Raw genomic sequence first — 23,074 nt, 5'->3', positions numbered from 1 at the left:
CTATGTGAAGAGGAAAAACATGAGTATGCAACTTTTGTCTGTGTGGGGTGGGGGGTAGGGGGGGGGGGGGGGGGAGGGGGGACACATGGTCGATGACCTACCACAGAGTGTGAGAAAAACATGAGTATGCAACTTGTATCTGTGTGTGGGGTGGGGTGGGGTGGGGGGAACAAATGGTCGTACCAGGTATGGTCACGATTTGGATGTGAACCAGATTTAACAAAACTATATATATTTGTATGTCCTACCACAGAGAGTTTCATATTCTATGTGAAAAGATGTACCAGGTGTGCGCAACGTGTGGGGCGGAAAAACACACATGGCAGCACCATATATGGTCACGAATGGATGTGATCCAGATTTAACATAACTATTCATATTTTTATGATCATGACCTTTGATCCAGATATAGAGAGTTAGAATGTGTATCTTTTTGACCTTTGACCTATACCTGTCAAAACTACGGTTACAATCTATACCAACTATTTCTCTCTATCTTTTCTTCAACAATGGTACAGGAAGAAGTCAGCAACGTTCAAGAAGACCATGATCTTTATGCAGGACAATGCTCCATTCAGCTAAAATGGATCATGAACAGATCAAGAAACTGACATTCAATGGAAGGCTCATGGCGGTTATTGAAAAGAAGGGTGGCTACATTCATCACTGAATAGCTTTGAAGGGCCAAAATAGTTCATTGTTACTTCACTGAATAACTTCCTGGGAAATTACATTTTTTTTATTTGTTAAACCTTCTATTTTGTTGGGAAAGAAACATTTAGGATCAACTGAGACCACTGTATTTGTTCACCAATCAAATTAAGCTGAGAAGTACCATTTGCCATGTGTTTGGGTTTTTTTTTCTTTTTACAGGCCTAGTTAAATAAATTGGAATATAGAAGTACAGTAGAAACGAGAAACCGGACTGAATGCACGTTTTTAAAACGGCTATAGTTGTGTATCCGTGGATTGCAGGCGTGAAAAAGTGAAAAACTGAAATCTGACTGAAGCGAATGTAGTTCAGTTCAGTCTGAAGTTGTAGAGGAAACATTCGCACTCGGTAATTTAGTTTTGTAACGCCACACAGGTCATAAGGTCTGTTAGAAATTATATATCGGAGCTACAAACCCCACCCTGCTCCGCTGTACGAGGCGACTCAACACCGCCATCTTGTGTTTGTGTGTATGTGTTGCTGTGTTCATGAGGCAGTTTTGCTTAGTTTTTTCTTTAAGGTTTAATGTTCTATATTATTGTGAGTGTGTGTTTATGTATTTTAGTGTGAGCTGTAGTTTTGTTTTGTAATTTTACGTGTTTTATTTCTTCCTCCCAGATTTCTGCACTACACAGTGTATTATTAGAAACAGGGCTTCTCTGTGTAGGAGAACAGTTGTTTTGTGTTATTAACAGCAAGTTATATCGCTTATTGTGAACCGTTATGTGTGCAGGAGGCGGTTCAGCTGGACGGAGAGATCCTGCATGCGCTGTGAAGCGAGTGTGTTCTGTGGCGTATCGGCACCTGGACAAGCACAAGATCGAGCCGGTGCTCTACATGATGGAGTGGTTCATGTGCGCCTTCTCCAGAACTCTGCCCTGGGCCTCGGACCTCCGAGTGTGGGACATGTTCCTGTGTGACGGTCAGACACAAACACACACTTGTCCTTCTTTTCTTTCTGTGTTGATTCTCTCTCTCATTCTTTCTTTGTGTAGGAGTGAAAATGATATTCTGTGTGGGTTTGGTGGTGTTGACGTCCATGCTGGGTACTCGGGATAAGCTCAAGGCCTGTCCGGGTCAGTATGAGACCATGGAGGTCCTCAGAGCGATTGAGCCTAGATACATGCAGGAGGGCTTCTTAGTGCTCCAGGTAACACAACAGAGAGGAAGAGGAGGAGTATGATGATGGGTCTCTCACTACTGTAACATTTCCTGTCATTACTGTAACTATGCGAGTCCATGGCATGGTGATCAAGCATGTTTTATCCATCATCACCTTCGTATTTCTACAAAATTAGCGTTCATAAATATTTATCATCGTCTTTTACATGACGTTGTAATGAAGCCCATTCTAACACATTAAGTACAGTAGAATGACATTCTATTCCAGTTCATTTTTGTGACTGATTTTTGCTGTATGTTCTGGAGTTGCAGGTATCGGCACAGGACGTGGAACATGAGCAACGCACGCAGCTGAAGCGCTGGAAGAAGAAGCGCGGCGAGCCCGGCCCCAAACTCCCTCAGAGAATGCACAGTGCTCGCACCATCATGGCCACCGAGCCTCATACACACCAAGACCTCCGCCAGAAACCCACCATTATGGTCCAGTACCCATCGGTCCCTGAGGAGAAGTCCGAGCCGAACCTCAGGAAGAAGAGAGGGAGCCTGTAGAAAAACCAAGCCCTCATTCCGAACCCCTACACGCTACCTGGCGAGTCTAAACCTAGTCAGATATTGGACATACAGCTTCTGAACCAGGAAAATCTCAATCTTGTACTTCCAAATACACCATCACATCCACCACGGCCCCCTACAATGCAGGAAAATCAGGTCAAAGAGACGAGCACTTCTACAGAGCGACTCGTGCAGCGTCCTCAAATTCCTCCATCGATAAGAAACTGGCGGAATCTATCCCTCTGCAACATCTATCCCTCCTAACTGCTCCTGTACACGGATCACCTTCAGCGTAGCGTCCTCACCTGCTGAAATGTGCTCCTGTCCAATCCAGAGAACCTGACCATGATGAGCTCCCTAATAATACATAAAACTCAGCCACCATTTTGGATCCATCTACACACTCAAGCCCTCTGCTAACGCACAACGCACCTGCCACCGACGACTCGCCTGCTGCTCCCGAGTACAAAAAGAACACTCATTGATTTTTTTTTTTGTTGTTGTGCGTGTTAAACAGTGTGATACGTTGAGGAATTGATTATTGGCACACGTCTACTGAATAGCAAGGATCGTTAAGTCTTTAACGTGTTATAGTTTACACCGGAGGAACTGCAAACAATCTGAGAGAGGGAGAAACCCGTCAGCTACTAAAGGGCACACTTGGTCCAAAAATGTACACACACTCCACAAAAACTCTTCAGTGCCTGAGGAGTGTTTACTCGCTCCAGTCTTCAGAAGGGAAGCTACCTACAGATTCACATTTGAAAGACTTTCACAGGCATCACAAACATTTGTTTATATTACACTCGTATCAATTTGGCAGGTTTTTTTCTTCTTAATCCGAAGCAACCACCACTTCTTTGTGTTTGTATTTCACAAATTTCCTTACCGCATCTTACAAGAGCTGCACGACAATCGCAACAATCCTGTACAATAGGCACAGCCTTTTCATTAACACAATCTCAGTGAAATATCCTCTGTCTGTATACTTTACGCGCAAACAAAACAACTCAAGCTGAGAACTTTATTGCTGATTCACTTTATATCACACCGCCTTCTAATATAGATCTGATCTATATTATATATACGTGTACCTTAGATAACGCCTCTCTGAACGCCATGGTGGGACGTTCCCGAGTTGAAGTACTGTACAAGTCCTAAGCATTAGATCACCCCAATTACTCTTGTATACTCTTTCCGTACCATCGTGATCTTTGCCTGACGAAGCCATACACAAATCATAATTGACATTTGGGGCCTAATTCTAAAATCACCAGATACCAAATGCACAACCGTTTTGTCTTGCTGCCATCACAAAATAATAATGTTTAAACCTTAAGTAACAGGGTCACGGAGGGTGTATATATTTTTCCACACTACATGAAGTTTTGGGATCCTTATAGACTGTGGAACAGAAGTGTACTCAGTGTGTCTCCACCGTTTTATTTCATATTGGAGTACAACCATTTTTCTTTTTACCATTAAGGATGAAACACTTGTTTCTTTTAAAACACCATCTTTAAATGTTTTTCTACCTCCTAACTAAACCCTCGGACTTAAGACACGATCTTTGGAGCTGTTGACGCCCTGCTCAGGGTTAAACAACAACGTATTTACATTACCTTCATTAATAATTTGTCAATCTATCCTCTTGGTTTTTTTATTTTTTTTTTGGAGCAAAAGTCAGGTCCTCTCTCATTTCAACAGGTCCTCTTGTTGGTGAATACACAGCAATCTTCTAAGGGTATTAGGATTTCTCGGAGCAGACATTGTAGCAGATAGTTGCAGAGTTTCTTCTGTGTTTTAACTACGATGTCTTAACCACTATTTTAACACTGAGACACATGACTCCCTTTAATTCGTTAACAAACACATTTGTAAAAATTCTGGTCAGCAAAACCCCCAAAAGAACGTCTGTCTGTCTGTCTGTCTGTCTGTCTCTCTCTCTCTCTCTCTCCCCCCCCCACCCCCGCACACCCACATGGTCATCAGAGGTCATAAATGTACTGCTGGGACATGGGATGTCAAAGCATAGACGAAAGCTTATGTATTTAGCGATAGTTCTGTGTAAGTATCCTCGTTGGCGAACCATTTTCTGAAATCTTGTTTATAGTTTAAACAAAATGCACGACTCTTTTAAAACACCGTCTTTAAAAAAGGTTTTTCACCCTTAAATTAACCTGGTTAGAAGGTAGGATATGTAATACATATTTTCATTTTCTTCAGGCATATTGTCACTTCAGTCTCCACAACGAATAACTCCGAAGGTTTTGACCTTTCTTTCAGTAAAAGAGAACAACGACATCATACAGCCTTGAAGGACTGTAGAAATTTTTATTTTACATCCTAAAGGGTTAGGTTTAGAAGGCATGTAATACGCGCGTTTCTTATAAAACACCGTCTTTAAAACGTTTACCTCCTAAAGGGACCTATTTAGAAGGTATGTAGAAACTTTTTTTTTTTTTTTTTTTGAACATTTCTTCGGGTATATCAATGTTTTAGAGTATTTATTTCAGTAAATTTTTATTCAAAGTCATGCCAATTTCTCAAAAGTGCAATCAATAAAGTTTAATTTATTTCACAAGCTTACATTCTGCTCATTTATGTTCACATTCAACCATCGTGTATTTTCTAACAGCGGAGCTATACAAAACAAACCCCCACAATCTAAATTTAATGTGGGGTTGCAAGATAAAAATTCTAATTTATTGAATTAATTAAATATTTAAAGTTGTACACATTATTTTGATGAGTTGTGTTGACATAATAATGTTGATAATTACATCAACTTAATATTGTGTGTAATTTCTGTGTTAATTGATTTAAAACAAAATTTACGTTGTAGTACATTTACATTTATTAATTTAACAGAGTGTTAGAGGACCTGTAGACTGAACAAATACTAAGGACATTACAATATGAGTATCATTTCACTTACCATTAAATTCTACTAAAGCAATGAATTTGGGGCATGTTCTCAGTTGCGATATGACCGATAGTGGACTCGTGTATAGGCTACACCTGCTAATACATTTGATGGACTATTTTGCACTAGTACACGTAGCTAACGCTAGTCATATTTAGCAGTGTAATTTGAATATCCACTCTTTAGTTTACCGTAGCAGTGGATAAGAAGGAAAAAGTTTCATTTGACAAATCTGTTCATCTAGAGAGGGCTTTTCATTTGTGCTATAGGAAAGATAAGCATGATTACATTTCTGCTTATTCATGTAAACCTCAACTACATTGTGTAATCTAATTTCATGTATTGATACATTTTATATTTTATTTTTAAAATCTTTTGTCATTTGCACACGTAGCCTTCGAGCTCCACAGTCTTTGGACTGTGGATAGTAGATAAAAGTAGTAGACACAGTGTGCAATATGTGCAATGTTCAGTAGGTCATATAATAATAATAATAATAATAATAATAATAATAATAATAATAATGAGTCTTTATTGATCACATATAGATTACAGCACAGTGAAATTCTTTTCTTTGCATATCCCAGGTTGTTAGGAAGTTGGGGTCAGAGCACAGGGTCAGCCATGATACAGCGCCCCTGGAGTAGAGAGGGTTAAGGGTCTTGCTCAAGGGCCCAACAGTAGCAGTGCTGCCCCCATCTTGAATCATATTACCGTAAATACTTAAATGTGCAGTCATTTGTTTCTTTTTTTCACTTTTTTATTCAATTCCTGCTTATTCAGGCTCAGAGTCATGTAGGCTGCATTGAATTTTATTTTCAATTCCCTCATCTCTTTTTCAGTGACTTTATCATTAGCACGTTGCACTGCTTTCACGATTGGCGTGGCACGAGGGGCAGACCTAGCAATGACACAATCCCTGGCGTTCTCATGTTTTTTACTGTCAGCATGATTCTTTACGGTTTCTTTTTTAAAATGACTCGAACTGGTAATGAACTCTGTTTTACCAGCAATATCTTGTCCTGCTTTAGCACAAAAGGTGCAGTACATTTTCCCTTTGTTATAACGTAACCAGGCGAACTCGTGTAGCCAAGCTGATTTAAACTGTCTTGTCGGGATGAGAGCCGCAGGGACGGGAGAAGACTCAACTCGCTGCGCTTGGCTGTCATCATCTGTAAAAGATTGCACACCGATTGAAACGGGCTGGGATGACTCAAATGTCACTTGAGAACTTTCACTGGTCGAGTTGGTCTCAACATCCTGGGCATCTGATGTAGAGGAGGCAGGGTTTGGACAGGCAGGGAATGAGGAAAAAGTCTGATATTTTTCTTGTCAGCTGACTAACGTTAGTTAACTACGCAGTTAGCTAGCCTACATATAACGGATAAATTCACATTCTAACAAACTAAACCACATCAAACTAAATTAAACACCTTTTAATAAAAAGGCTCAGGCAGGGTTAGGTTAGGGGATGACTCAACCCAACACTCATTGGTGTGGGAGCTGGCACAGGCACAAAACCTTGTCCTTCATTCTGTATATATTTCTCTATATGTATTTAACATTCTATGAGAAAATATCAGTTGTATAAAAAAAATGGAAAATAAATTATATCATTTTTTAAATCTATATATTGTGTTAAAAACGAATTCTGCCACTTTAAAAAAAAATAATTTTCATGAATCTCATGAAAATGAATCAACGTAAATGAATCTCATGAAAATGTATCACTTGAATATGAATCTCATGAAAATGAATCATACGTAAATGAATCACATGTAAATGAACCATATGAAAATGAATAAATAAATTAAAGACTTTAAAAGAAAATCTGTCTAAATGTAAGACGTTTTAGGTGAGGTTAACTCTTGGGGGTTGGAGGATGAGTTTAGAGAACATATTATTTGTTTCTGATGTTAAGTTCAGGGTTAGGGTTGGCCCCTAAGTTTCAACATTGGAAAAATGAGTTTTTATTGGTTAAAAATGAGGTGATTAGAGTTTATTGTTTGGGTAAACCCCTAGATTTCAAGATAAAAAATGGTTTTAATGGTTGGAATAGAAGTTCTAATTGGGTTTAAGGGTACTGGATCTATGTTCCCCTATTGTCCAACTTGTACAGATGAAATTTAATCTGGCCCAAATTTAGGGCCGAACCAGGAAAAAGTTCCATTAATTTTGTCCATGTTCCCTCTCAGATCCTTCTTCCTATTGATTACTCCCCTCCCCCCTGAGAAGAAATGCCTTCTCTCTATTAATATATACCCCCACACACATTTTATATATAATATTATATTATATTTATATTTTTGTGTCACGATATGGAGGTTGAGACGGATGCAAGTGCAGATTTTTCAAGTTTAACAAAGAACTAAACAAAATACAAAAGACACTGACATTGGGGCAAATCACTGTGGCAAAGACTAAACATAAACCAAAGAGAAAAACACAACACCAGGGACAAAGGTAAAGAAAGACAAACGTGAGACAAAGAGTGCAGTGAAAACTGTGGCTAAATACACAAGTGCTTACCAGGAATGTGATCCAGGTGCAGGTGGTCATGTGACTGTGATGCAGTGGCTGCTGGGAACTGTAGTTCAGATTTCCTTCTCTGATTACATGACATAATGGTGTATGGTGTAATATGTGGTAATGTACGGGTATTACTCTGTGTGTGTGTGTGTGTGTTTATACAGAGGCTGAATGTGTTGGCTACTCTGCTTCAGGGTAACTTACCCAAAATACATCAGAGCATCATCACAGCTCTCATTACCGTGGATGTCCACGCCAGAGACATCGTCACGGAGCTCGTCAATGAAAGGGTACAGATGGCTACACACCTTCTCTTCAGAGCGAAGGGAATCATGGGTGTGGTCAGATCTGATTGGTCAGAAGCTGTTAATAAATCTTTTAAAAATAACTGCAGCTCTGACAGCAGTGCATATGCAGATCAGTTCCCAGGTTTATACAGTACGAACGCACTCATTATAAACTATCCACGCTATATCGTCAGCGAGAATGCCCAATTCATATACAATGAGATTGTGTATATATCACATGTCTTTGTGTATGTGTTCACGTAGGTGGACTCGAGCAGTAACTTTGATTGGCAGAGGCAGCTGTGCTAATACTGGGACGTGGATCTGGATAAGTGTGTGGCCAGAATGGCTCTGTATCAGTACGTCTACGGATATGAGTACCCGGGAGCCTGCCTGCGTCTGGTCATCATCCCACTCACAGTAAAGACGTGTTAACAATACGTTAAGAATTCATAATGTAGTGTAGTGCATGTTATTATAATAACATTTATTTAAATACTATGCGTAATGCATTACGGAGGCTTTATAACATGCTTCGAATGCGTTTATCGCTCATTATAGGCGTGTGAAAGAGTGAAGTCTTAAAGATACGTTTGTGTGTGACCTTTCCATCAGGAACGCGTTTAACGTAAAAAAAAAAAAATCTTCATGGAAATGACATGCTTGTGCTTGTTTGTGATGGTTTTTAGGACCGATGCTACCTGTGTCTGATGGGTAACACCTCGAATAACGTGTGTAGAAGGTGTGAGCTTGATCCTTTCACCGTTAGCCAGACAGAGCGTCTTGTTGTCCAACACGGCGGTAATTTTCTCAATCCACAGGCAGGTCCACAGGTACGTCACTCACCACCCACTTGTGCGTGTCGGCGATGTCACTGCCGAGGGACGTTTGATGGCACTCCGCTCCAGTGTGAGAGGGTCGCCTTCACCATACAGCTCGTCCATGCTCACTGACTGCGGGTTGAGCACGTCGGTCTCGATGGGCTTGTAGAAGGGATTCACCTCGCAGCCCTCTGTCTCGTGGAGGGTGCGCAGTGCGTCAGCGAGGGCACGGTACGCCGTGGTCTAACCGCTTCTTGTAGGGCCCACCAGAGAGACGCCCTGGTGCACCAGCATGGTCTCGTACAGCTGGATCACCTTGGTGGTCATGCTGGAGACGGGCTGCAGGGAGCGGGCGCCGTAGTCATGCACGGGGACGCCCACACCAGGAAAGAGGTCCGACAGAATACCGCTAAACGCACACAAGAAAGATTGGATTGACTCGATTGACACTAGGTTCAAGATTTTCAGATTATGGATGTTCAGATGTTCCAGGATTCTTTACTTTCATCTGGTATAACATTACAAGGTGTTAATGTTATATACTTTAAATGCTTTAAAAAAAGTTATATAGTATATGATTACAGCTTTTTAGTTGCAAAGAATTTGCAAATGTCAGTTAATTGTATTTCCTAATTTGTCCTGGAATTTCCTCCTAGTGCCTGATTCCAGTGATCCTGTGATAATGACCTTTGATACTCCATATGTAAGCTTTGGCGTTCTTTACTATTTATCAATTTATTTTATTTTAAGTTCTGCGTCATCCTTGAGTAACTTGGGCAGGTTGGAGTATCGTAGCGCTCTAATCAACACCACGTTCTCACTCAGGTGTGGGTTCTCTCGCATCAGCGACCTGGAAAACACACACACACACACACACACACACACACACACACACACACACACACACACACACACACACACTCGATTTATTCCAGCAAGACATCTGTTACATTTATAGATAGTTTTAATTAACAATATAGAAAAAACAACGGATGAATCTAATCTAATATGTTCACCCTGTTCGTAGACGGACATACCCGGCCATGACGATAACAGAGTTGACGACTCTCATGCTGAAGTCGTAGTAGTCCTGCCGGGAAAGCTGCTTGCTGCACAGCTTATACAGCTGAATCATCTTCTTCGCCAGAGTCTCACTGGACTTGAAGCCCTCAGCTCACAAGTCCACCTACAGCAAAAAAGACAACGTGAAACGGTTCTGTAACACGCCAGAATACATCCGTTATTGCGTTCATTACATAATGTAATGAATGACGGCACCCGAGCACACCTCTGCGATGACGGCGTGGTCGGGCACAATCATGGAGACGGATCTGAAGCGGGCCTCCAGGTTGTCCCGGAGCTCGGTCCTGCCTGCGTAGCCTGGGTACATCGTGATTAAGGCAGCTTCCTACAAATGGAAGCAAGGGAAATGATAACGATTCAAACCCTTGCTAATATTCTGAAATCGATTGCAACACTGAGTGAGTCTGTTCCAAGAATCGATTCAGCACAAATCTCGAATTAAAGGTTAGGGGAACAACCCACAGTATTAAGTACATAGGATCATTATCATGATTAACAGGGCGATTCCTAATACCTGGTGTCAATTCGTAGATACCAGGTAATGAGAATAGAGTCGATTCAAAGGAATCAAGCTTTGGAGTCGACTCTATAGTCATTGTGAATATGGAGTCAACTCCAAAGCTTGATTGTGGGGGAAGCATGACTGAAGAACCTTGATTTCTCAGTTTGGGCACAATCCCAAAGAAATAGTCGGGAGACGCAGAGCGTTTGGCATCGTTGTGACAAACGCTGAATCTCACAGCTTTTTTTTTGTTTTTAATTACTCAACAACTAAGACACAAACCCCTCATTTATTCCTTCACTTTCATCTTTCACTACTTTTTTATTTTACATTTTGTTCTGATTCTTTCCCCCTGAATGTCTGGCTAGAACTTTCTGGAACTGGGAGCTAATGCTAAATTTAATGTTCTGTTAGAAAAGACAGCTTGATGTGTGGTTTCATTAAATTCATTCAATTTAAATATCTTGTCTTTCTAAGAAAAACTGCTGATTAAGCAATGCACTATACCATATTCATGAGAAAGTAGAATGTTGTATTTGTTATTTGACGTTTGTGTAAATTCAAAACGTCGTTTTCAGCTAGTGATTAAAGAATTGGTTCATGAGTCATCTTTGTCAGATATGCTGGTGGTGCTTTCTGATTTTAGTCATTTAACCATTCAAAAGAGTTATCTGTGTGTGGAACAGTGTTGCATTGCACCCGCGAATACCTGCAACCTGGAATGGAAAATAAGATTCATTTTGTTCCAACACATTTTTGTTGTTGTTGTTGTTGTTGTTACTGTTATTGTTGCTCCAAAACTGAAAAGTGTTACAATGGAAGCAGAAGTAAGTGTAGCTTCTTAAATTGTGTAGTTTAATGCAGTGTTTTTCAATCTTTTTTGAGCCATGGCACATTTTTTACATTGGAAAAATCTTGAGACTCTGTAGCCTAATACAGTATATATAATTACAATATAGTTTCTCAATTTATTTATACTCACTCAGTGTGAAACCTGGGCCTGTTTAGATGAACATAAAGCCGATATCCTGGCAGGAATTGAAGAAAGGCATACACGAAGCTCTTCAGCAGCTTTCAGTCTCTCTCTGTTTTTAGTTTTTATAGCAGTTAGGCTTGAAAAGCTCAGCTCACACACATATGTTGTGGAAAATGGGAGCAATGTCAAAACTTTGTTGGCCGGAATGGGGAATTCCTTGGCAGCAGTCAACCAAAAACTGTCCAAAAGAAGTTCAGCAAATCTTAGCTTTAAACCACGATCTTGTTTCAGTTCAGTTAGTTCCTCCTGCTCCTGTAAAGTCATGTCCTTTCCAACAGCAGTCAAGGCATTCAATGGAGGCTGAAGAGAAATAAAATGACAACTTCTCAAGAGTTTACAGATGTTTACCTATTACCTCGCACAGTGCAGCAGGGTGATCTTGCCGCTCCTCTGTGAGTGGGAACATCTCAAGGTTGGCACTTTGCACATGTTGTTGCCAGAGGTGCACCTTTAAATGGAATCCATTTATTTTATCTCATTTCGGCCTTGCATCCGTGTGTCCACCCGGACGAACATTACATTACTCTGGCAGTCACTGTATTACAGCACAGACACTCAACAATGGCTTATTATTTAATAATGATAAAATAATAATGATAATGATGATGATGATTAGATAATAATGAATAAATTTTAATAAAAAAGAATTTTAAGACTAAGTGAAATTTCTCAAGCCACGCCTGACGATCTCTCACGACACACTAGTGTGCCACGGCACAGTGGTTGAAAAACACTGCTCTACGGTATGTAGACTGTATTATATGTGTGTTGAGCAGAGAGGAGATATTATAATATTATACAGTATCTGGAAATATAGTGTGTGACTGCTGCTGAAATAAGGAAGAGACTTAGGATTCTCCTTTTCAAATCTGAAACCAAATTGCTGAAGCAGCACAATACTTACCTGAACAGCTTACTCTGCGAAGTCTTTATATTATTTTATCTGTTACATATTGTATCTATGTAATTTTTTCAAAGCGACATTTGTCAACATTTACTATTCCGATACTCTTTCAGTGTGTAAAATTAACTGTTAAAGAAGAATGTGAAATTAACAGTTTGTCAAAATTAAAATAACTATCTAAATAATATATGCAGGGTGTGTTATAGTAAGTTATTGGAAATGTATTCCAAATAAGGACTAAGATTTTAAAACATTTACAAATACAAACTAGATAAAACATATTTACAAATACACAGGACAATTTTGTTTTTGTTTTTTTTAAATACAATGTTGTCTATACACAATTCCACAATGGTAGAGAGAGAGAGAGAGAGAGAGAGAGAGAGAGAGAGAGAGAGAGAGAGAGAGAGAGAGAGAAAACACAGAAGACGTAGAATGAGATTCATGGACAACAGTATTACACAGGATTTGTAACTGTTTACCACAATCCAACCTTGTGCTTGGCTTGCAATCAGACATGCCATGCACAGACCTTAAATACTGTGTTTCACAACAAAGTTATTTTCTCTTTTTAACAATCCACCTCTGCCTCTCAGCCTCATAGAATGAGGACTGCTGAAACTCTGCCCATGTCGTCTCTGCATTCATTCCCTGTGCCTGATACAGGGAGAGCACTTTAGAAGGACAGTAAATGTATTTGCCTGCCACTCCAGGGAAACCAGTGTGGATATGAGGGCTATTGGGTCCTTGTTTTAGTGGCTGGTGGCAGAACCTGCACAGATGACCAGAAGGCCCTCTGCAGAGTATGCCTCAAAGACATTCCTGGAGCAGTAGAAGTATTTAACATCACCAGCCTGCTAAAAGAAATGTACAGAGGAGCCATCACCCATGTAACAAGAATTTGGCTGACCACAAGCTAAACAGGATCTAATTTGTTTTTTTGGTGTCTTCTCAACTGCTGCCTGTGTCAGAGGGACGTCTTCAGGAACACCACTAGCAGATGGATTGAACGGAGCGGGAGGCTGTATTGTTCCTGACCACATCTTCTCTTTGAGGTGTTGACTTCTCTTGCAAAGAAGGATTGTCTTTAATGCTTCTTGCCTCTTCAGATGAGCCCCAAAGTAAATCACCTGATGGCCTCTCCTGAAGGACACGTTGATTCTCCCAGGGATTTTTTTTTTCTTCATGCTGATGGCCTGAATAGTACCCATAGATATGAACAATTAGCATAAATAAATATATAAGAAGAATTTACTTAGTTATGCATTATGTTTTGTAAAGTAAAATTATGGTAACTGATTCTTTTAAAATAACTTGACAGGTTTCATATTAGAGTAAAAGATCAATGACCCAAAATTTAATTATACAACTATTGAAAAGATACACATCTACTCTAATATATTCTAACTTAATCTAACATAACTGTGTGATCTGCTCACTTGTTACCAAAAGACTTTATTTTAAGTGTGTTTGACTACTGAACAAACAGTAGACAATAGAAATGTCACTCGGCATACAAACGTATAATGATATTCCTGAATTGACCCTACATATATAGTTTAAACCATTCAAATGATATTCATAATATACCGATGTTTCTTTTGAGTAAATAAGCAATTTTGTTATTTATAAGTCGCTTTGGATAAAAATGTCTGCTGAATGAATAAATGTAAATGTAAGTGTACAGTTCACTTTACCTACCGCCTAAGAGCACTTTTTTTCTCAGGTAAAATGATGAATGTTAATCGCTGTCTGGGGAAAAAAGAAATAAACAAAAAGAGATGAAAGCCGAAAAAATAAAGCCAATAAAGTATTAACTGGTTTACGAGGTAGTGGAGGCAATTCAAAATGTAGATCTTCAAAAAAAAAAGAAAAAACAACACCAAGCTTCGGAACAGCGCCATGGAATCAACATGTGGCAAAGATATATTATTAAAAATATATTGCATCCGTAGTGATAAGGACTACTACTGAGAATTAACTAGAGAAGTTAAGGATAACTACTTTCTGTTCTGGGAAAGTTAAGCAGAACTACTTTCAGCTAACTACCCTGGCAGCAGTGGGATTTGAACCCACACCCCTGAAGAGACTGGAACCTAAATCCAGCACCTTGGACCACTCAGCCACACTACCCCACGCTGGCAAACAAGAAATCTGGCATGGGCGTGACAAATGGGCTGTTGTGAGACTCAAGTGCCTTTCACTTAACCAGCTCTGCCGGGGACATCTAACCATTTCCAGCTGAAGACAGAGCTAAGGCGTGGTCTTTTGGACGTGATTCGTCTAGGCTTAAGACCCCATGGTCCACGGTCACATCGGTAGTGTTTGCGGAAGAGCTCTTCTGCTATGACCTTACATCCCACTTATGGTGGTGCTTGAAAGTTTGTGAACCCTTTAGAACTTTCTATACATCTTCATTACCAGGACCTAAAACATCATAAGATTTTCACACAAGTATTAAGAGTAGATAAAGAGAACCTAATTAAAGAAACCAGACAAAAATATTACACATGGTCATTTATTTATCGATGAAAATGATCCAATATTGCATACCTGTGAGTGGCAAAAGTATGTGAACCTTTGCTTTCAGTATCTGGTGTGACCTCGGTGTGCAGCAAGAACTGCAAACAAACGTTTCCGGTAACTGTTGATCAGTCCTGCACGTCAGCTTGGAGGAATTTTAGCCCATCCCTCGTTACAGTACAGTTTCATGTCTAGGATGTGGGTGGGTTTCTTCACATGAGCTGCTTGCTTCAGGTCCTTCCACAGCATTTCTATTGTATTGACGTCAGGACCTTGACTTGGCCATTCCAAAACAGTGACTTTATTCTTCTTTAACCATTCTTTGGTAGAATGACTTGTGTGCTTAGGGTTGTTGTCTTGCTGCGCGGCCCACTTTCTCTTGAGATCCAGTTTACGGACAGATGTCCTCACATTTTCTTTTAGAATTTGCTGGTATTATTCAGAATTCATTGTTCCATCAATGATGGCAAGCCGTCCTGGCCCAGATGCAGCGAAAGAGGCCCAAACTGCAATGCTACCGCCACCATTTTTCAGAAATGGGATACGGGTCTTATGCTGGAATGCAGTGTTTTCCTTCCCCCAAACATAAGCCTTCTCATTTAAACCAAAAAATTCTAGTTTGGTCTCACCTGTCCACAAAACATTTTTTCGAGTAGCCTTGTGTCTTGTTCATGTGATCTTTAGCAAACTGTATGCAGGAAGCAATGTTCTTTATGGAAAGCAGTGGCTTTCTCCTTGCAATCCTGCCATGCACACCACTGTTGTTCAGTGTACTCATTATGGTGGACTCATGAACATTAACATTTGAACATTTCCAGAGAGGCCTTTAGTGGCTTAGAAGTTACCCTGGGATCCGTTGTGACCTCGTGGACAATTACATGTCTTGCTCTTGGAGTGATCATTGTTGGTTGACCACGCCTGGGGAGGGTAACCATGCTCGTAAATTTCCTTCATTTGAACACAATCTGTCTGACTGTGGATTGGTGGAGTCCAAACACTTTAGAGATATTTTTTTAACTTTTCCAGCCTGATGAGCATCAACAACTCTTTTTCTGAGACAAACTTCCTTTTTTCATACCATGATACACTTCCACAAACATGTGTTGTGAAGATCAGACTTTGATAGATCCCTGTTCTTCAAATAAGACAGGGTGCTCACTCACACCTGATTGTCATCCCGTTGATTGAAAACACCTGACCCTAATTTCCCCTTCAGACTAACTGCTCATGCAGACGCCAACAATGTCTGCACCATGCACGCTTCCTTTACAGAATGCGCTTAAGCAAAGTCTTTACAAGAAAAATAGGATCCAAACCCACATGGGCTGTGCACAGCGGATAGGCAGCTCATCACCTTAACCTCTTGCTGACATAGCTCACGCGTATGAAATTACATCCCGGTGTGTGGAGCAATAAAGAGGTTTCGGTGCAGGTTCTCTGCCCCTGTCGTCTGGACTGCGGAATGCGTTCTGCGTTGACGGACTTCCAGAGACGCAAGAGCCTTACAGCAGCTGTGGCCAAAAAGCATTGAAATACAGTTCACGGTTGCAAAACACATAACCACAGTGCTAGCTTTTCACATTTCTCCACCCTCTCTAGTGCTAGCTCAGGGACCTGTAGAAAGCTTCCTGTTTGTAGGCGTGAAACAGACTGCAACAAAGCCAGACATTGATGGAAAGAGGAGGCAAAATGACAAGTTTGCGACGAGGATGGGATTCGAACCCACGCGTGCAGAGCACAACAGATTAGCAGTCCATCGCCTTAACCCCTCGGCCACCTCATCCGTTTGACTCAAAAATGTAACGACCGGTTTCAAAAAGTCACAATGTCTTCAGTTCATGTGATTTTACTGCTGAATTTAAACAGGAAATGTGAAATATTTTTGTTCCTTTATGTTTCCTCTACTGTCTTTTTGCTTTGATCTTGAACACAGTTGTATTTTTTTTTTAAAGAATACATAAATGATCATTCTATTTCTCTCACTTTCCTTGTCCTAATTGTCCTGTAGTTGTGTTGTGCTTCCCTTTATAAATGCATCATTGATGGCTTTAAGTAAGGTGAAAGAATAGGATGCAGTTTCCATAATGCAAATATTAAGAAATCATGAAGAACTAATGATACACGGATTTATAACAGACACGTATATGATGGAATGGAACTCCCATAATGCACCGGGGCAAAAAAAAAGGAAAACATTAAAAAAAAAAACACGTCATTTCTAATTAGTTATTGCAGTAAATGATGTTATATTCATTACAGGTCTTTTGCCTGTACAACTGTTCAGAAGAGTTTGATTGAAAAGTGTTTCCATAATCCGTACCATAAATAGTATAACTACTTTTTTATTGTTTTATTTATTATACAAACCTCCCCCTCAATGATGCAAGCCCAGCCCTAGAGATAATTCCAAGACAGCTTCCATATTGAGTGAATGGTGGAAAATTTGTCTACATCTAGAAGTGATTGTGAAACTATAGTAGTAATCTGGCTCAGTGTTACGTTACGGTACCTTGTCAGGAAGCAAGCACGGGTGGTGCTGAAACAGGAAGGCGAGGGTCACGCTGAAGGCAAATACGGAAGACAGAAGAAGGTCAGGTGTTCGGGCGAACAGTCAACAATGGGCAAGGCAGGTAATCATGGTTGAGAAACGAGTACAAAGGCTTGGTGAGCGTCAGAGATGAGAATTCTGAGCGTTTACTTCACGAGCTAGTACTGCACGAACTTCCTCTTAAATGCTGTGTTAGTGAGTGAGTGCAGGTGTCCGCAATCAGAATTCCGGAAAACGTGTGCGTGTCTGGGAAGTGTAGTCCTCGTCGGCCATGTTTGTAGTTCGTGCTGCACTCTGGGAACTGTAGTCGCGAGTTCGCCGCGAAGTGACACTCAGGGAATGGTGGCTTGAGCCCATCTCCTTTCTCCACCAGATGTTTTCATTTATTTCTTTATTTGTTGGTTGACTGTTTTGTTTTTGCCCATTCAGTATAAAAGACCAAAGTGGTACTTAAAAAAAAGAAAAAGAAAGAAAAAGTCAATTACATTTATAACAACAACTACAACAACAAAAAGTCAAATGGAGATGTACATTGCTAAATTTTCAGTTCTACTTCGTGAAAAAGTAGGAGCGTAACAGGTATTAATACAGTTTATAACTCATATCTATCTCTAATCGAAGCCTACATCTAACCAAACATTCAAAATAGTAACTTCCTAAGTCTTGAGAATGTTTATTAAGTCAGTGAAAAATAAAGCATTTCATTAGGACATCACCAGGTTAAATAACAGCACATAAAACACTTAATCCTAGCATGAAAACTAGCATTGGCTTTCTGTTTCTAGCTGCTACGACTCATTTATATAGGTGTTACGTTCTCCAATGTATTTATATTTGCTCTATGTGCCATTTGTGTGTCTGTGCCGGTGGTGGGATGGGTTTCTTTTGTCTCCTCCCCCTTCTGTAGGCCCGGCACATGCATGCGTCACGTTCCGGCTTGCTAGTGGATGATCACATCTTGTCCACGCCTTCTCCGGCCTTGTGCGCAAGGATTGGTTGGCTGCACGTTTCCGGAAGTTTACTTAAGCCTCGTCAGTCTCCATCCCAGGACAGATCATTGCCATTGCTTTGTGTATAGTGAGAAGTGCTTTTCGTGTATGACTATCTCGCTTGTGTATGACCTTATGCCTGATTCGACTTTGTTTATGCTCTGCCCGGTTACGATTCGAGTGATACTCTTGTGTTTATATGTACATATTATTTTGTTAATTAACACACTAATAGGCACCTGTGTAAATAGTGCATGGTTAAGAGTAGTTAGTAGGAAGTCAGCGCGATTTATGTTGATTCTGCTTTTCTCCTGGTTCTGGGTTAGCTGGGGAGTGAGGGAAGACGGTGCATTTTATTTTGTTTTCTTTCCTTGTAAGTAAAAAGTCAATTACCATTATAACAACAACAAAAATTCAAATGGAGGAGATGTACATTGTAAAGTTTTCAGTTTCTTGTAAGTTTCTTTTTCTTGTTTCGTTAGTTTTCTTTCTGCACAGTTAGAGGGTATTTTTGTTTATTATTTTGGCCTGGTCGGATTCTGAAGTGATAACCACTATAGATATATAAAAGGTGAATAAAACAAAGCAAACACACTCTTGGTCTCGCCAACCCTTTTCTTTTTTTTTTATTGTATGTTGCGGCCTGACCTAGACCATAACAGAATTGGGGGCTCATCCTGTGCTTTCCCTCCTTTCGTCCCGTTTCTCTTTCGGCGTGTTTGTCTGGCGGATTTATCCTTGTGGTGGGGGGAGGGAGGGAGGGAGGGTGTGTGTGTGTGTGTGTGTGTGTGTGTGTGTACGTACGTACACAGGTTATAAGACATGGCTACAAAATTTAACCTGGATCAGTTTACCTTTTGTCCCACGTTAGAGCAGTTTGAGCGATGCTGTAAGGATGATCTGTTGCTCCTTGCGGACTTTTACAGCGTATCGGCTGCACGGAGCGCCACTAAGCGAGACATCAAAAAGCTGCTGTATGAGGAGCTTGTACAACAGCGAGTCATGCTTGAGCCTATCGAGGCGGGTGTTGCATCACCGGTCAGTGGTTCCGAGGATTTGGCTGCAGCGGAGGCTGGGGCCAAGCTCGAGGAACCGACGCGCATAGATCCCACGGTAGTAGACTCTCCATTAGAGGAACCCATGCTCGCACTGCAACTGAAGAAACTTGACCTTGTCGTCTGCAGTATCAAGCTCAGCTACAGTTCCCCACACTGGAGCTGGAAACTAATAAGGAGATAAAGCTGAAGGCGCTGGAGTTAGAGTCGTTGTGAAATAGGCCAGCTCCCGGTTCACCTGCGTCTCCTGCACCTGCGCTTCCTCTACCTGTTCATCAGTCATCGCCTGTGCTAGAGCTTGCGCCTCGTGGCACCTCGTCTGAGAGTCCTGCTGGTTTTGATGTTGGTAAACACATTGCTTTAGTTCCTGTGTTTAGGGGAAGTGAGGTGGACACCTATTTCCCTGTGTTTGAGCGCACTGCTGCCACTCTGCAGTGGCCTAGAAATATTTGGTCTTTATTGCTACAGTGCAAGTTTGTGGGAAAAGCTCAAGAAGTATGTTCTGCTCTAACGGTGGAACAAAGCTTGGAGTATGAGACAGTTAAATCAGATGTGTTACGGGCATATGAACTTGTCCCTGAAGCTTACCAGCAGAAATTTCGAAAGCATGCCAAAACCGCCATCCAAACATATGTTGAGTTCGCGCATGTAAAGTCTGCGTTCTTTGATAAGCGGTGCGCCGCAGATAAGGTCGTTACTTTAGATCAGTTAAAAGAATTGATCCTGCTGGAAGAATTTAAGACCTGTATTTCTGACAAACTTGTGGTTTATTTGAATGAGCAAAAAGTCTCTTCACTCGCTGATGCTGCCGTTTTGGCTGATGAGTTTGTGCTCACGCACAAAACTGTATTCTCCCCTCCGCGTGGTGATCTATCTGATCGCAGCTCCAGCTCCAACGCTCCTGTGAGCGCATCTAGAAGTGCTAGTGAGTCCCGTGAATGTTTTTACTGTCGCGAATCTGGTCACCTCATTGCTGCTGGTCCCGTTTTAATATGCAAAAATCGACGGAAATCACAAAACAGTCCTAAGAATGTGGTTTTAGTACAGGTACAATGACAACACTGACAGTTTGCACTCACTTTCCTTAGTTGACACAGCATTTGAACCTTTTATTCTGGATGGCGTAGTTTTGCTCTCTGACCGTAAACCACTGTGTATTCTGAGAGACCCTGGAGCCGCTCAGTCCTTTATGGTGGAAGGTGTCCTTCCTTTGTCTGAGCACTCTAGCTGTGGTGTAGATGTTCTAGTTCAAGGTATTGAACTTGGTGTAGTGAAGGCCCCATTGCATACGCTGTAAAAAAATATTTGTTCACGCAACTTAACTTATTGAGTTGTCTTTTTGCTTTGACTTTAAGTTGTATTTATGTAAAATAAGTAATTTCAACTTAAAGTTTTGTTGACATAAATATTTGACTCAACTTCTTGTTTCAAGTAATGCAGACTTCCTGAGTACAGTTGAAATACTGTTATAAAAGTAGGGTGAACTTAACTTTTTCAAGCTATCTGTACTAAAATTCAAGTTCATTTAACTTAATGTGGCTTATTTTCCTAACTTACATTAGCAAGTTCAACCAAATAAATAACAACCCATTTTTCCATATGAAAGACTTGATCAATTGTTTCACTTATAAATTTACAAATGTAAACAGAACAAGTCAAACAGATTCAAATATCCAGAGCTACAATAGCCAGTGTTTCTTTTAACTCTTTAAGCAAAAAGGTTTTTATGTTGTGGTAAGATCAATTTGAGTAATCAAAAATCTATTACAATCGTAAAAAAAAAACAAAAACGATAACACAAGCAGAAATCTGTTTTTGCCTAGCAAAATTACATTTCATTTGCCCAGTGTTTAAAGGTGAAAATATAAGACAAAACTGTCTTAGAAACTAACATACACATAACACCACATGAAATCTCTTTTACAAGAAATGCATAATACCCATCTCTACTTGAGCAGTTTATTTTTAAGTGAATGTACTCGTGCACTGCAGGCATCAGCTCCAATGTTCATGAACAGCCTCTGAATGACCTCAAACGTGTATTTGAAGTTTTTGGGGTAGTTTATGTTAAGTGCATAGAGCAATCCCATCAAGTTGACAAATGCATTTTGTACATCACCAAGGTTGCGTAGAACGACAACCTCTTCGATTACAAGAGCTACATCACTGCAGTCACATGGAATAGGGTCCATCACGTCATCCACAACTGTAATGATTCCAACAGTCATGCCCTTGATTGACTCTTCTTCAGAATCTGTGTGCTGTATTAAAAACAACGACAAACTTTAAAATGTGCTTTCACACATACCTCACAAGCTCAACGACTTAAGAACAGCATGAGTGAACCGATCTTAACTTTACTAGTTATCACGCAAGATGAATTAATATTAGAAGGTGGTAAAAAATACAGTACAACGTCCTGAAATTTATCATGTCATGAAAATAAAATAAGGTAAACTCCATCAAAATATCTGGAAATATCAATACATGGACTTCTGTTATCTGAATATCTTCCAACATCCCTTCTTACTTTTCTCACAGACACTTACCTCACAGATCTTTAAGAACTGAGATGGATTCTCCCGCATGTACAGTGGCAGCCCCAACTGTACTGCAACCCTCTTCCGTTGATTTGATGCCTCAAAAGTACAAATGTTTTATACTCAAATTATGCAGGACAAGAGAAATAGCAAGAAAGGAAATGACCAGTGTTTACAAAACAAATACACTTCAAATAAATCTACTCACATTTTTATCCAGGCTCTCCAGTATGGCACTCATTTCTGTGATGTCTGCATAGCGGATTGAGCGGTACAAATACAGCAGCTTTGAGGCGTGTTTGTCAAGACCCTCATAAAAGAACTTGCTCAGGTCCATTGACACAAGTCTGGTGAATTCTGACATTCAGTCATTACAGAACATCAAACAAACATAACACAGAAACATGTTAAAAAACACTGCAAAAAAGTCATTTGAATTTTCACAGTGCAGGTCAAAGGTCATAAGGTTCCATTCCAAAGTACTACAGCACTGCTGTACAATGTAGCCAAGTCCATAAAGTTACACTTTACTTTAGGTAAAAGAACAAAAAATGCAAGTTTAATATTTTTTTCATATTGGGTGACAAAAAAGACAAAGTTACTTCAGTGCCTGAAATATTTTTTCTATGAAGAAAAGAGACAAAAAGGCATTCAAAAATGTAATAAACAGTGTACACAAGCAAGATCAGGACCAAAGTAATAGATTCTCACCAAATCTCTTGATATATTTCATGGCCAGCGGTTCATGTCCATATTGATATTGTAAGCAAAGCTAATGAGTGAGTGCAGCAATGTGGCTCGTTTTGCAACAACTACGCCACCCCGAGAAAATGGGGAAAATAACACAAATAGAGACACACAAATACGTTCCACTTAGAACAGGTAAGAGGCATGGGTTTCCATACAAAAATACATTTTATTTTGAAGTTAAAAAAACTGGCCAAG

At 40.2% G+C, this 23,074-nt stretch overlaps 1 protein-coding gene, 1 long non-coding RNA gene and 2 other non-coding genes across 5 annotated transcripts; 1 reads left to right on the top strand and 3 right to left on the bottom strand.

Annotated features, from left to right (window-relative positions):
- Positions 1–507: 507 nt before the first annotated feature.
- Positions 508–5,227, top strand: LOC128630848 (TBC1 domain family member 10A-like). 2 transcript variants are annotated; one of them, XM_053679155.1, is made up of 3 exons: positions 508–1,634; positions 1,708–1,862; positions 2,147–5,227. In XM_053679155.1, the coding sequence occupies exons 1-3, from the start codon at positions 1,436–1,438 to the stop codon at positions 2,381–2,383; spliced, it is 591 nt and encodes a 196-aa protein (XP_053535130.1). In that variant the 5' UTR covers positions 508–1,435; the 3' UTR covers positions 2,384–5,227. The 2 variants fall into 2 exon arrangements, with proteins under 2 accessions (XP_053535130.1, XP_053535129.1); XM_053679154.1 differs by having other exon boundaries at positions 2,141–5,227.
- Positions 5,228–9,331: 4,104 nt separating this feature from the next.
- Positions 9,332–12,078, bottom strand: LOC128630878 (uncharacterized). The gene is made up of 4 exons (XR_008395137.1): positions 11,517–12,078; positions 10,238–10,357; positions 9,987–10,135; positions 9,332–9,799 (listed from the first exon to the last, which is right to left on the bottom strand). It is a non-coding gene; the product is annotated as an uncharacterized LOC128630878 (long non-coding RNA).
- Positions 12,079–14,525: 2,447 nt separating this feature from the next.
- Positions 14,526–14,607, bottom strand: trnal-uag (transfer RNA leucine (anticodon UAG)). The gene has a single exon. It is a non-coding gene; the product is annotated as a tRNA-Leu (tRNA).
- A 2,091-nt stretch (positions 14,608–16,698) lies between these two features.
- trnas-gcu (transfer RNA serine (anticodon GCU)) lies at positions 16,699–16,780 on the bottom strand. The gene has a single exon. It is a non-coding gene; the product is annotated as a tRNA-Ser (tRNA).
- Between the last annotated feature and the right edge of the window lie 6,294 nt (positions 16,781–23,074).

The sequence above is a fragment of the Ictalurus punctatus genome, unplaced genomic scaffold (genome assembly GCF_001660625.3).
Source record: "Ictalurus punctatus breed USDA103 unplaced genomic scaffold, Coco_2.0 Super-Scaffold_100068, whole genome shotgun sequence".
In the NCBI taxonomy this organism is placed as follows: Eukaryota; Metazoa; Chordata; class Actinopteri; order Siluriformes; family Ictaluridae; genus Ictalurus; species Ictalurus punctatus.
This window is presented reverse-complemented; position numbering and strand designations above follow the sequence as displayed.

What these genes read in the sequence shown, in the direction of transcription:
- LOC128630848 (XM_053679154.1), top strand. Translation starts at nt 1,436, where the DNA reads ATGTGTGCAGGAGGCGGTTCAGCTGGACGGAGAGATCCTGCATGCGCT. An exon ending in GGACATGTTCCTGTGTGACG is followed by an intron (nt 1,635 to 1,707) that starts GTCAGACACAAA and finishes TTCTTTGTGTAG; the next exon opens with GAGTGAAAATGATATTCTGT. An exon ending in AGGGCTTCTTAGTGCTCCAG is followed by an intron (nt 1,863 to 2,140) that starts GTAACACAACAG and finishes TATGTTCTGGAG; the next exon opens with TTGCAGGTATCGGCACAGGA.